The 15,195-nt window shown below is 36.4% G+C and overlaps 1 protein-coding gene across 1 annotated transcript in view; it reads right to left on the bottom strand.

Annotated features, from left to right (window-relative positions):
• The window catches only part of gabrb4 (gamma-aminobutyric acid type A receptor subunit beta4), a 76,371-nt gene extending 70,766 nt beyond the window's left edge, over positions 1-5,605 (bottom strand). Inside the window, exons 1-2 of the mRNA XM_048166814.1 lie at positions 3,372-5,605; positions 855-949 (exon numbers count right to left, since the gene is read on the bottom strand). Coding sequence (XP_048022771.1) covers positions 855-949; positions 3,372-3,451 — 175 coding nt within the window. The 5' untranslated portion in view covers positions 3,452-5,605. The remainder of the gene's footprint in view (positions 1-854; positions 950-3,371) is intronic.
• Between the last annotated feature and the right edge of the window lie 9,590 nt (positions 5,606-15,195).

Here is a 15,195-nt window from a genome sequence, read left to right as displayed (position 1 = left end):
GATTGATTGATTGATTGATTTGAAGGTATCAGATGATAGATAGATAGATAGATAGATAGATAGATAGATAGATAGATAGATAGATAGATAGATAGATAGATAGATAGATAGATAGATAGATAGATAGATAGATAGATAGATAGATAGATAGATCACAATAGACTTGCGTCTTTGCTGAAATACAAAACAATTTGCTGAAGGGAAGCTGAATAGCTGAATTGAAAAGTACATTCTGTAGCAAATTTATAGTCTCTTTGCAATATCAGGGGACAAACAGAACGCTTGTGATGAATAGCCGGACAAGCCAGTTCTAGTTGTGGTGAAACAAAATTTTCCACGACTTTGTGGTTCGAAAAGCATCCCATTGTCCTTCAACAATGTGAACGTGTGCAGAAATATGGACCATGAGTTGCAACCTAAAACTGTGTGCTCAGCCTTTTGTCAAAACTGTACCCACACAACTAAAAAAAAAAAAAAAAAAAAAAAAAAAAACAATGATACAAGAGTGCAAAGTGTCTTTACATCTCAAACAGCCCCTAGTTTTCTCTCAATACCGCCTAACCTTGAGATTAACGCTATTAAACCATGAAATGTTTCAGCAGTTTCTTGAAAAAGTCTGCCTTCATACAGTCACTTTATATTTGGTCTTTACATGAGATCATGAGAAACAAACCAGTAGCAAGTGCTGAAAACCTTCCTACACAGGAGATTTATGATCAGATGTGTAAAATATAGCATGACTATATACATACAGTACTGCATTCACCAATGATAATGATTATCACTAGACTCCAGATAAGTGGCTTCCCTGGTGAGGATATAAGAATACGTTTCTAAGAAAGGATCATGTGTACCTCCGAAGTCTGGCCGGAGACGGATGTCATACCCCTTCAGCAATTTGTCCACTGTCGTCTTGGCCACAGATATTCCGGTACTTCCGGTGGAGGTGCTGCAGGAGACAGAATTGAGAGCGCTTTTGGTCAAAATTCAGCAAATAAACAGCAAATTTGTTCATTCATTTGACTGAATTGAATCACGTCTCCTTGATTATTTTACAGCAATGCCTTTTGTTTTCATTCAGACAGACGTTTTGTACATTTTTTATTCTTGAACGTTTGGCCTAATTGCCAATCCGAAGAGGCTTATCTTTAGATCAATATAACCACCACATAATCATTAACATAAATCTATGTGATTGAATAATTCATTGTTTTCCAGAGCATGAAGTGTTACTGAAAGCTCCATTGGACTTAAACAGTAATTTCTAAAACTGACTGAGTACGACGGTGCTGAAATTAACAAAAACATTCAAACGTCATAATGTCAGTTCAACATGTAACTTTGACGACTGGTATGACTGGGTTTATCTGGTTCAAACACGCACTCTACAGCCAGGGTTTTCAACTCGGGGTCCTGGGACCCCTGAGGGTCTGTGAACAGATGGGTAGTTGACGCATAACATATTCCTTTTTATATCAACATCAAGATTTTAAGATAAAATATGAATGTTTAAAAGTCTTTTTACAATTTTACCTTCAGATAGTTGTGTGGTATGACAGACACGTTTTGAAAAGAGCAAATATTGTACACAGTCTGTACTAAGGTCATTAAAGCTGTATGAAAAATAATTAATAAATGAAATAGTTTTCGATGCAGTCTAGAATGTTACACAGCAGGACCGTAAAAAAGAATTGTTGTGTAACTTAAAAAAAGTAAGTTGCCTTAAAAATGTAAGTTAATTGAAATTAATAATTTGAGTTAATACAATGAAGGCGATTGGTTTAATCAACGGAAACTCAAAATATTATGTTATCTGAACCACATGAATTATCTAAGTTTATTTGACAAAAGAATAAATGTTGTGACCTTTAAAAACAGAGAGAAAAAAAATCTACATATTTTATAAATTTTTGTCTCAATGTGTGTAATGGTGTTTGATAATGTTTTAATATTATTTGTGGAAATTATTACACTGTAAAAAATAAGTGTTGGTTTAACTTTAAAAAGTAAGTTGGTTGCCTTAAAACTCTGAGTTCTTTGAAATTAAAAATTTGAGTTAATACAATGAAGGCGATTGGTTTAATTAACAGAAACTTGCAATATTATGTTATCTGAACCACATTTATTATTGAAGTTGATTTGACAAAAGAAAAAATAAATCATATAAACTGAAAGTATTGGGGGCCCCTGGTTGAATGCGGAGGGTTCCTGAATCTATAAAGGTTCAAAACCCCTTTTAAGAGGCATATCTTAGTGTTTTGACAACTAATAATTTGCACATGAAAGCCAAACTAATGCATTTGAAAATGTCATAGCTCAGCCATGCACACACTGAACTTGTAACGAAAATAGTCAAACGTCAAAATGGAAGGCATTGGGATTTAGGCCACCGCTGTTGATTTCAATGAGATTCAATCATAATATTCACGACATGTCGTGAATAAAGACATCAAAGTTTAACATGATTATAATAAGGCTTGTTATTTGTCTTACAGGTGCTCCACATACACAGTGTGAGATGGAGAAAAGATAAGCGTCTTCGGCCTCAGAGGCTTCAAAGCCACGTCGCATCTCAATGATCAGCAGTGAACACATGTCATTAACCATTATTGACTGATAGGCGTCGTCGTTTTTATTCTTATTGGCTGAGTGATGATGGATCTCTTCTAACGCCAGCGACATGGTGGTATGGGTGGGGGTGGATCAGAAGAAAAGCACCGATCATTTGTAAATGTGGATTTCACTCAGTGGACCATTGCATCAAAAATATATTGGTTACAGATGTTGGAAGACATAAACGTGAGGTTTGCTACAACATTTTGCCTAAATGTGATTCAAAACACAGCTCTGTCATGACCTGATTTTAATTGATGTCAGAATACTGAGATGTCACTGTTAAATCCAAGTGGATGTAGAGTGAATATATATATATATATATATATATATATATATATATATATATATATATATATAAATTTACCCGGGAAAATTATTATTTATTTATTTTTTTCAAAGTGGAATAATATGTAATCGACTCAAACAAAAGACATTCCGATTCTAAAGAAAAAATACATTAGATTTGAATAACAGGCCTATATGCGCTACAGAATCTATACGAGCATGTTTCTCACACATATGATTCTCTCTCTCTCTCTCTCTCTCTCTCTCTCTCTCTCTCTCTATAAGACACTGCACACATACACACACAATTCGACTGTTTATTCAGGTAAAAAAAAAAAAATGGCATAGGAAATGAAACATGTACGCTATATGCCTGTGTATCATTTGAGTGTCTGTTGGGATTTGACCAATAAGTGGGCTCATTAATCCAATCCAATAGTGATAATTTACAATATTTAGCATTTTCTTACCTTTGTGCAAAGCAGACAAAGGACAAAGCCGCCAGAGCAGAAACAATTCCACATATTTTGTCTTCTTGAGGACCCAACATTTCCACAAATCCGTATATTCAGTTTCAGTAATCCAACCGCCTGTGCTCCAAACTGATGTAAAAAACAAACAAAACAAAACAAAAACAAAACAAATCCCAAAAAGAATCCAACAGAAAGGGGATGGGAGGGGGAAAAAAAAGGCCAAAATGAATAAACTGAGATCAAAGCACCAATGCACACATTTGTGATGGCCCCGCAAAAGAAAATAAAAAAGAAAAGAAAGAAATAAAAAAAGAAATAAAAGAAAAGAAATCTTTAATGGGTCCCAGCTGTTTTTTCTTTTTTCTTTTTTTTTTTTCTTCAGCTATGGAAATCCGTGCAGGTCAGAGACCCCCTCGATCAAAACCAGAAGATCAGACATCTCTCTCAGCTTCGACTGGACTTCTGGGAAAGTGCTGGAAAGTCTTCTTCAGGCAAACCATGGAGAAAAAAATAAAGATATGATGATGAAAATAAAAAAAAAATAAAAAACCTAAATAAAAAATGGAAGAGAATCAATCTTCTTCTACACCTGTCGTCGCAATTTCCAGGTCCAAAGCTGTGGGCAAGCCATGGCTCCAGAGATGCTCCTTCAAAGAGGGGGGTGCTCCACAGTAAGTGATATTTTTATTTATTTCCCCCCTCAGCTATAAAGGTTGGAGGCGAAGAGGAAAAAAACATGAAATCTGCATCCCCTGCTGCTGATGGTCGAGATATTCCTCTCAAAGTCACTGGGGAGAAAAGATGCACATTTAAAGAAATGCAGCAGAGAATATCTGATGCAGATGTCAGAGCTTGTAGTCAGTCCATAGTACAACCTTATATGAAGCAGAAGCAGGGGTGAAAAAACAGTATGTATCACAATAAAACGCTTGCAAATGTCCAAGCTTTGTCTAGCCTACTGGAAAAGCCCCCTTATCTCTCGATTGAATCCCCGACCATGTTCCTGCTCTTGTTCAGAGCAAATGATGACACACTTCAATTGCAATAACACCTCCAGGAACCGAACAAAAATAATCAAGACTGGAACAGAAATCTCCGACGCACACGCTTGGATTTCAAAAGAACAGTAAAAGACATGGTCCCTCTTGGATGTGCTGAATAAAATGCCGGTGTTTGTTGAAAAAAATAAAAGCGAAAGCGAACTAAAGAGGAAAGGCAGTCTGTCCACGCGCTTGTCTCGCGGAGGAATGATGTCTGTACTTGTCGGCTCGCGCGCTGCAACCTATTAAAATGCTGCGAGAGTATCCCGGCGCATTTTCACGCATTTCTCCCACTTTTCCACATTCTTCAGCCCAACACACCCTCAAAAACACAAACTCAGAAATGCCTAAGAAAAGTGAATAATGATGGACTAATAAGATTTGGAAATCGGTGCACACGATTAACGATTATATCAAGATTAACGATCAAATGCGATTATAAAAATCATTGTGCGTATCGCACAAACAGAGATAAGAGGTGCGATTTTTTTTTTTTTTTTTCAATGTATTTTTACTCAGTAGATGAGGGATGCAGGCATCTGCTGTCTAGTTGCTAGGCAACCATGCTAGCAGTGATGCAGAGCAGTGGTGTTTCGGTGGCACATTTAAAGGAGCTTCTCTGTTGCATCTCCTGGACAGGAGGGCCCCGATGGTGCTGTGGGCATTCTCGACCCCCATTTAGCTCTTTGATGGTCCCCGCTGAAACGTGAGGAATGTTGATGTGAAGGGCCGTCAGCACTATCTGCAGCAGTTCAGCTGCGCTTTACAAGATTAGTTTAATGAGGCATTACAAGCCATATCAGTAACACCCCCTGACTTTACATCATATGTTTACTGGGTGTAATGTGGAGTGGATTCAGATGCGTGCTTGGCAGTGGTCAAGGAATCCTAATGAACCCTTATCTGAGAATATTAAAACCTTACTAGTGCTCCTCCGTGTGTCGCAATAAATATAAATCCAAGCTATTACAGATCTACTAGCGCTGGACAGCCCGTGATTGTCTTCTTTGCTGAGGTCTGTGACTGAAGTGTGAGTTCAGGACCGTGGACAGCAGCGTGTTCGCGCGGCTGAGGAAGTTTGGCTTCAGGACAACGGACAAGGTCCTGGAAAGCAATTGTACAATACATGCAGCATTAAAAGATTGAATGGGCAAACAACTGTTGTTAAAATATTTTTTATGATACTTTTTACATCATTAAAGCAGAACCTCATAATACTGTCTATGCCTCAAAACTCAAAGTGAAATAATCTGGTTGTGTTTGTTTTCATTTCTGAATAGTATGTGGTCATCTACAAAACGTAGTAGTCAGAGTACAAGACCAAAATACATGGGCTCCCTGTTCTGGACACATTTCACAAGCTTATGCTCCATGACATTCACTTGGATGGTCCATTGATGTTCTGGAGAGGAAATTCCAGTGGGGAAGTGTGGGAAACGGGTGAAACAACGTTACGTCATTTCCCACATCATGGCAAACATCCTTTTGTTTTAGGTTTTAGCAAATCACTTGGACAACATGGCATTATTAAAAAAAAAAAAAAAAATAGATTGCTTGCCAACACTCTAAAGAATGCTGGGTTAAAAACAACCCAAGTTGGGTTGAAAACGGACAATCCAAGCGATTGGGTTGTTTTAACTCAGCGGTTGGGTTAAATGTTTACCCAACCTGCTGGGTAGTTTTATTTAACTCAACTATTGTTTTAAAATTACTGTATTGCTTGCTTAAAATTAACCCAAAGCATGTTGGAAATTAACATTTATTAAGTTGCTTATTAATAATAAACGTTCACCTTTTGATTATTATTGTTGTTCCAACCTGTTTTGGGTTCATTTTAAGCCAGCCATATAGTCATTTTTGAACAATAGTTGAGATAAATAAAACTGCCCAGCATATTGGGCAAACAATTTCATTTTCAACCCTACTTGGGTTGTTTTTATACCAGCATTTTTTAGAGTGTAACTTATGACATTCAGGCAAGGATGAACAGGAGAAGGGATTCGCAGCAGTCTTTTAATCAAACGAAACACAGTAATCCAGAAATCACAAGAGTAACCAAGGGCAGCATAAGACAAGACAATACGAGACCAAGAACAGAACTAAACTCATGGGGAAGCTAATCAACAGAAACTGGTTCATAACATGATCAGTAATAAAGGAACTAGTGAATACAGACGCAGACAGACACTGTAAACCAAACTATTATTTATTTTATTGTTTATTTGTAATCTTTACTATCTATTTTGTTCATTTTTCACTTATGCTTATGCTATTTCATCCCTTATTTCAACTGAATTACAAGTAATAAATTAAAAGTAACTTGAGTTACGTAATCAGATTACTTTTATTTACAAGTAATGAGTAGAGTAACACAAGTTACTTTGGTTTTTTTTTTCCCATGTATTGAATAACAGCTCTCTGGTCCTCTTGTGGAGAGAAATCAGAAGTGAGGTGTGCGCTGTGTAAACATGATGGGATGGTTGTTGTAGTTCTACTATAGAACTTTCTTCTCCTGCATCCTATTTTTCTGCAATCCTGAAAGGTTTGCATGAGCTGCGCCCTCTACTGTACAGGCATGAATGTGCATTTCCTTCAGCCTGAGGCTTACTCATTTCACTTTTGGTGTGAAAAGACCTTTATATTTGCCAAAAAATAGAACTTTTTGTTGTTGCTATAAACCAAACAAGCAAACCCAGGTGAGAAAAAGCAATGCAAAGGTAACGTAACGCATTACTTTCCATAAAATGTAACTAAATAATGCAACTAGTTACTTTTGTTTTTAAAGGGGACCTATAATGCCCCTTTAACAAGATGTACTATAAGTCTCTGGTGTCCCCAGAATGTGTCTGTGAAGTTTCAGCTCAAAATACCCCACAGATCATTTATCATAGCTTGTCAAATTTGTCTCTATTTGGATGTGAGCAAAACCACGCCGTTTTTGTGTGTGTCCCCTTTCCAGAAGAGGGCGGAGCTTTAACAGCTCGTGCTTCAGTTGCTCAACAACAACAAAGCTGGAGAATCTCACGCAGCCAAAATGAGGATTGTCAGTAACAGTGTTCAGCCTTACATTGTTCAAACCAGAGTTGGACACTGAATATGAAGAGTTTGGTTCCAAAACGCGATAAACGGCATTTAAAAAAAAAAAAAAAAAAAAAAGAATTTCCGCCAAAATCAGTATTCTATCTGGTCGGTATTGAAAAGTAATTTATTAATTTTGCACAAATGCGATTTCCGTCGTGTTATTCTGTCACGGTTTTTTCTCTTTCTTTCCAAAACGTGACAAACGCTAGTCTCCCTTCTGTGCAGAACGCAATATATCCACTCAACCAATCACAGCGCACCATTCCACGCACTGGTGGCGCTCTGAATACAGCCGGCTTCCTAGTTTACCTATTTTTTACTTTGTGATCAACAAAAACAGAAAAATGAATAATTTTGACGGCATTGGTGAACCTGTGGTGGTTTCTGCGGTGAGAAAGAAACGTAAGTCATCGAAATGTAACCATTTACGTGAGGAGATTAAGAAGATGAGGCACTCGAGTCGGGAGGAGGAAAAATGTCGGCTGTTGCTTGTTCCACGACAGCATCAAACTTCTGTCACGATCCCCAAAACTGAATCATGGACAGTTTTAAAAGCCGTTTTTAACACCAATGTACTCGGCAAATGTGTTTATTTTAACCGTGCAGTGGTGCCAGAAACTCTTTAATCGGTAATGACAAACAGAGACATAATTCATTTATAACATTAACAAGATGACTCGTTGAATTCATTTTGGGAGCGACGACTGAATGTATTTTTAGTCAAATGCCTGTATATAACATTAGTGTTGACAAAGTTCAGAGGCTGTCATATATGTGAATGAACTTACTTTGTTGTGTATTTTCAATATGAAAAAGAACTTTTATATTGATGGATTAATTGCATTTTGAAAAAAAAAAAAAAGTGTCATGGATTTATTGCATTTTGGGGAAAACATAATATAGTTTTTATAATAAACCTTTGAAAATCAAAATCTAGATTTTATTTTTTTATGTTTTTATAACCAAAAGATGCTATGTCAAAGTTTGAAACAGAAAGTAGTGGTTTTCATCTTGCCACTTTCTTGGTAAAGAAAACACATTTTTACTCAAATTAATCAAAATGGATTTATAGTGTTTTGGAACCAAACTCTTCATGTGATGCTGGTAGCACAATCCGAGGTAGCATTTTTCACTGTCAAATTGTGCTACCTACTGTTCTAATAGAAATACCCATTTTGTCGAGTATTCTCATAAGAGAAGTCTTTAATGAACATAAAGAGTTGTGAGAAAATAGGATGCAGATCCGCATCGGCAGGTCTTAAAGTAACAGCAACCTATAAACCTGCTACAAGTGTGCCATTAATGTTAATCAAAGAACAAAAGACAAAGAGCAAATCACTGACTGCTCTTAATTGAATAATCTTCTTTTAGCTGTAATAATAATAATAAAAAAAAATCTACATTTTAATGTAAATTATGCAGTGAAGACTGTGAAGTGTTTGATAACTGCTTTGATTCTGGATGTTTCCTACCTGATCAAATATTTAAAATACACTGTATTTGTATTGTCTACATTCATTTGGAGGTTAAATGTGAAATTACTACAATATAAAAATATTAAAGGTCCCGTTTATTGTGGTTTTTTGAAGCTTTGATTGTGTTTATAGTGTGCAATATAACATGTGTTCATGTTTCGCGTGTAAAAAAACACAGTATTTTTCACACAATTTACTTATCTGTATACCGCTGTTTCCACTGTCATAAAAACGGGCTGATGACTTCCTTGTTCTATGAAGTCCCTCCTTCAGAAATACATAACGGGTTCTGATTGTGCCAGCGGTTCCTGTGTTGTGATTCGACAGCAGTTTAGCGCATCTTGCCCGGAAAGGTCACGCCTCTTACCATAACGTGGAGATGCACGCGCTCAGTGTTATTGTAAACATGTCTTTAATTTTACCCTATCAATTTGAGCCGGAATCAGACCCGGTGATTGGACTGCGGGATGAAAATAACAGCGTTTCGACGACATGGCGACAAACACACTCTACAAACGCAACTCTTGTGTATTCCTGTGGGCGGAGGTTAGTCAAAAAACTGTTTTAGTGACGTCATTAAAGAAGGAAGTAGAGGGATGTAGTCCAAACTGGCCGTTCGATGTAGGCGACTTCTGTTAAATAAAATATCTCGCTTTGAGCTTTAAAATTTTACAGATTTTATTTATACTCTAACAACAACATTACACACTAACTAAAGTTTGAAACATGGGATCACAAAGAACGGGACCTTTAAAAACTTTAATGTTAGGTGTGATTAATTGCAATTAATTACAGAAAAATGTGCGATTAATTAATTATTAAATTAATTCTAATATTAAAAACATACACATTTTTGCTTTAAATGAGCACATCTTAAATGAGCAGATTATAAAATTCTAAATTATGGCTATGGCAATGGCAATCACAATGTGATAATGGCCTCAAAATGGTCATTTTAGATCCCCCAAATGCACGTGTTTCACAATGAATATGCATTAGTCAGCCTCTGTGTTTGAAAGTTAAGGAACAAATTTATCATATGATTAGCTAATGGAGCCATGTTTGTACAAGTAAAGTCCTGCTAATCCCATAGACCCAAGGGTCGAATGAGCCTCCTCTGATATAAGTGCTTTCTCTGGTAAAATGGTGCAAAACTTGACAGACCTCTTTCAAGTGAATGTAGAGAGTAAGAAGGTCATTGAGACAAATTTCCTAGTTACTTCTAAGCTTCACCCTCTATCCAACCTCGAGTTGGATGCAAGACATCTTTGCAGTCATCTCATTAAAGTAAGGTACTTTAGCGAGAGCTCCAGGCTGTCCGAACGCCATTAGATGCTTTAATGAATTAGAATGACAGCTATGATATTAAAGACCACTGGGATAATGACAATGGAAATGACAGTGCTCCTTTGACACCACTGTATGCGTAGTTATTTGAATCTAAATTGCTCTACAGTCAAGCAATAGAAGAAACATGGCTGCGGGCACAAGAGACCAGATTTTCTGATGGCTTCTTTTTTATTTGTGAATGCAACTGAAATCAGTTTCAGCAGACTGATGATCATCACCGTCATCGTCTTCTTCCAATTCTTCAGAAGCATATATGGATCATCAACCATAGTGTGGTTGAGTTTTCTTCCACTTCAAACACTTTTATGTCCAAGAGGTTGATTTTTTTTTAACATTTTCTTTTACTTTTTGTTATACAAAGGTCACAGTTTTTGGTTACACAATATTTCGATGGTCCACTTTAGACATTCTACTGGTCAACTAACTCTCATTAGAGTATTACTAGACTGCAGTAGACTGTTAGGTTTCGGGTTGACATGTAGTTGCAAAGTCAAATGATTGGGGAAGCATCACATTAAAGTCTTATTAAGCATAGTGATATTAAGCAGATAGTACTCTAATGAGTGTTAGTTGACATGTAGTTACTTATAGCTAGTAGAATGTCTAAAGTGAATAAAGTGTTACCCCCATTATTAACCCCGTTCCTGTAAATGCAAATTGGCTGCTACTTCCGGTGCTCTTTCCAGAAGAGGGCGGAGCTTTAACAGCTCAACAACAACAAAGCTGGAGAATCTCACGCAGCCAAAATGAGGATTGTCAGTAACGGTGTTCAGCCTTACATTGTTCAAACCGGATTCGACACTGATGGAGAGACTCAGGAAGAAGTTACAACTTTTAGAATGAAACTGGATGTTTCTGAATGGTTAGTGGATAAATTTATGTAGTTGCTGTGGAGTTGATTCAGCTCATCGACTAGAATGTGCCGTCATGTTAATGTTTTGTGCAAATCCAGCATTGAATCGACCCTCGTTTGTGAAGCAGTCCGACATAAAATGACAGCATGGTAACAAAACTCTACTACAACAACTCTTCCTCTTCTCTAAAGCAGCCCAACATGGCCTCACCCCCTTTGTTGCATGTTCTCGGGGGCGGGGTTTATGTAAATTTTGGGGTTTGTGATGTCACTAACCCATGAAGAAGCTTGTTGTAGTCCCTACCAGCCATTTGTTGTCCTTTGCATTGAACTTTGAGCGTCATAACTTTGCTTATGTTGTTTATGCTCAAACAGCAACACTACACAATAACTAAAGTTATAAAAATAAAATAAAATAAAATCATAATCAACCACCCCTTTAAAAATTAAAATTGTAATTGTGTCTAATCATAATACATATAATGCTAGCTATGAATTTCAGTGGTCTTATCTCAAATATTTGATCTCATTTGATCTCATTTCATAAAGAAAAAGACAAAAATGTATACCGATTGTTGGACATTGTTATTAGACAAACTGAACTAGTTTATTTTCTAATGGAAACCCCGAGTTGTTTTTCTCAAAATCCACTATAGCCCTTCTTCACACCGTAAAACGAGGCTATTAAATGTTGGGTAGCCATAATCACCTGTCATCAGTCATAGATTTTTCATGCACTTTACTTTTTTTTTTGCATGTTGTCTCACGGGAGACTGAAAAGAAAATGTGTTTCTGTCTCAATTTAAATATCTTGAAACTTAAAGGCAATCATGAAGTAAATTCGAATAGCTACAGCAATTTCTCCAGTGCTGACTCACTCAAAAATGCGCTTTGGAAAGCATACTTGAACGTGTGCAGTTTGAAAGAGCTACAACGCTTGAATTTGTTTGTTGCAAATTCTCTTATTAAAAAAGTCACTCAGTTGTGTTGTGGAAGGCTAATTAAGTTTTTTTCTCCCCCAACTCTCCCTGTGAGGTTTACATCATGATGTATTGCTTTATCTGTAGGAATGCAGTCCTGAAACGGCTTAGATAGACATTCTTTCTGTTTCTGTTGCTGAATTCTCAAAATGCGCTATTGAGCAGTTTATTTGTGCTTACACCAATTATTTCAAACTTTGCTTGAGTGCGATGTACAGTACAGTTCAGTGGAAATGTTTAAAGTCTGCAGAACACAAGAGGACACTACATCATTCAGTCATGCTTAAAGGTGCAAAATGTGCAAATAAATAAGATTTGATTGAAAAACAGAGCTGACTTGCAGATCACGAAACCCTGTATAATGCGAGGGATGTCTGTGTAAAACTGTCTGACATCAGATTTTATAATATTATATATATTATAAATATTATAAAATTATATAAGAAGTATATAATTATAAAATAAATAGAGTCATTTATGACTACATTTCATAGAACTGACTCTAACATTTGATGGTAAATATTTGACTGTAAAAAAAAATCATTTTATAATGCATACATGTCCATTTCATAGCTGGTAAATAAAAGGTGCATTTAAATTAGTGTGATATTCCTATATATATATATATATATATATATATATATATATATATACACACACACACAGTTAGCTCAATCTTGCAGAATCTAGAAAAAATGTTAATCATTTTAACAAAATAAGAAGGATCATAAAAATTGCATGTTATTTTTTTTTTATTTAGTACTGTCCTTAATAAACTATTTCACATAACAGTTGTTTTACATAAAGTCCACAAGACAAAAAAATAGCTGAATTTATAAAAAATGACCCCGTTCAACAGTTTACATACCCTTGATGTGGTTACCTGGATGATCCACGGCTGTTTTTTTTTTGGTTTTTTTTGTTTTGTTTTTTTGTTTTGTGATGGTTGTTCATGAGTCTCTTGTTTGTCCTGAGAAGTTAAACTGAGCTCTGTTCTTCAGAAAAATACTGCAGATTCTTTTTGGTTTTCCAGCATCTTTTGCATATTTGAACTGTTTCCAGCAGTGACTGTATAATTCTGAGATCCATCTTTTTACACTGAGGACAATTGAGGGACCTAAACACAACTATTAAAAAAGGTTCAAATATTCACCGATGCTCCAGAAGGAAACACAACGAATTAAGAGTCGTGGTTGTAAACTTTTTGAATTGGATGAACAGAATAAATGTTTAAAAAAAAACAAACAAAAAAAAAAACATGTATCTTTTGTAGCTTCCAAAGGGCAGAACTAAATGAAAAAATATGTTCTTTAAAAAAAAAAAAAAAAAAAAAAAAAAAAACTTGCACATCAATTTCTTGTTCGAAAGTTTTCACCCCTGAATCTTAACGCATCGTGTTTCCTTCTGGAGCATCAGTGAATGTTTGCAGCTTTTGTAATAGTTTTGTCTGAGTCCCTCAGTTGTAAAAATTACCCCACTTTTGAAATGGGTCATTTTTATAATTTCTGCTATTTTTTCTCTTGTGGACTTTATGTATAGTTATAAACAGCTGAAATAGTTTATTAAGGACAGTACTAAATAAAAAATAACATGCCATTTTCATTTTGTTAAAATGATTAACATTTTTTCTAGATTCTGCAAGGGGTATGTAAGCTCAACTAATATATATACACACACACACACAAACACACACACACACACACACACACACACACAACCCGAATTCCAGAAATGTTGGGACGTTTTTTAAATTTGAGTAAAGTGAAAACTAAAACACTTTAAAGGCACATGAGCCAATTTTTTTTTTTAATTCACAATAGAAAATAGATAACAAATGTTTAAACTGAGAAATTTTACAATTTTATGCACAAAATGAGCTCATTTCAAATTTGATGCCTGCTACAGGTCTCAAAATAGTTGGGACGGGGGCATGTTTACCATCTCCTCTTCTTTTCAAAACAGTTTGAAGACGTCTGGGCATCAGAGTTATGAGATCCTGCAGTATTGGTGTTGAAATTTGGTCCCATTCTTGCCTGATATAGGTTTTTAGCTGCTGAAGAGTTCATGGTCGTCTTTCATTTAATGATGTGCCAAATGTTCTCTATAGGTGGAAGATCTGGACTGCAGACAGGCCAGTTCAGCACCCCGACTCTTCTACGACAAAGCCATGCTGTTGTAATAGCTGCAGTATGAGGTTTTGCATTGTCCTGCTGAAATACACAAGGCCTTCCCTGAAATAGAAGTTGTCTGGAGGGGAGCATATGTTGCTCTAAAACCTTTATATACCTTTCAACATTCATAGTGCCTTCCAAAACATGCAAGCTGCCCATACCGTATGCACTTATGCACCCCCATACCATCAGAGATGCTGGATTTTGAACTGAATGCTGATAACACGCTGGAAGGTCTCCCTCCTCTTTAGACCGGAGGATATAGCGTATGTGATTTCCAACAAGAATGTCAAATTTGGACTCATCTGACCATAGTTCTTTTACACTTTGAAACAGTCCATTTTAAATGAGCCTTGGTCCACAGGACACAACGGCACTTCTGGACCATGCTCACATGTGGCTTCCTTTTTTTCATGATAGTATTCCTGGGCCCATTTAATAATGTCATTGACACAATCATGCCGATGAGTGATGCAGTGTCGTCTGAGGGCCAGAAGACCACGGGCATCCAATAAAAGTCTTCAGCCTTGTCCCTTACGCACAATGATTTCTTCAGTTTCTCTATTTTGATGATGTTATACACTGTAGATGATGAGATTTGCAAAGCCTTTGCAATTTGGCGTTGACGAGGAAGTATTCCACAATCTTTTTACGCACTCTTTTACAGCTCTGCCCATCTTTACTTCTGAGAGACTCTGCCTCTCTAAGACCTCCCTTTTATAGCTAATCATGTTACAGACCTGATATCAGTTAAGTTAATTAGCTGCTAGATGTTCTCCCAGCTGACTATTTTAAACATTTCTTGCTTTTTCAGCCATTTGTTGCCCCTGTGCCAACTTTTTTGAGACCTGTAGCAGGCATCAAATTTGAA

This window comes from Megalobrama amblycephala, linkage group LG18 (assembly GCF_018812025.1).
Source record: "Megalobrama amblycephala isolate DHTTF-2021 linkage group LG18, ASM1881202v1, whole genome shotgun sequence".
NCBI lineage: Eukaryota > Metazoa > Chordata > Actinopteri > Cypriniformes > Xenocyprididae > Megalobrama > Megalobrama amblycephala.
The sequence above is the reverse complement of the archived record's forward strand: the minus strand, read 5'-3'. Positions and strand labels throughout refer to the sequence as shown.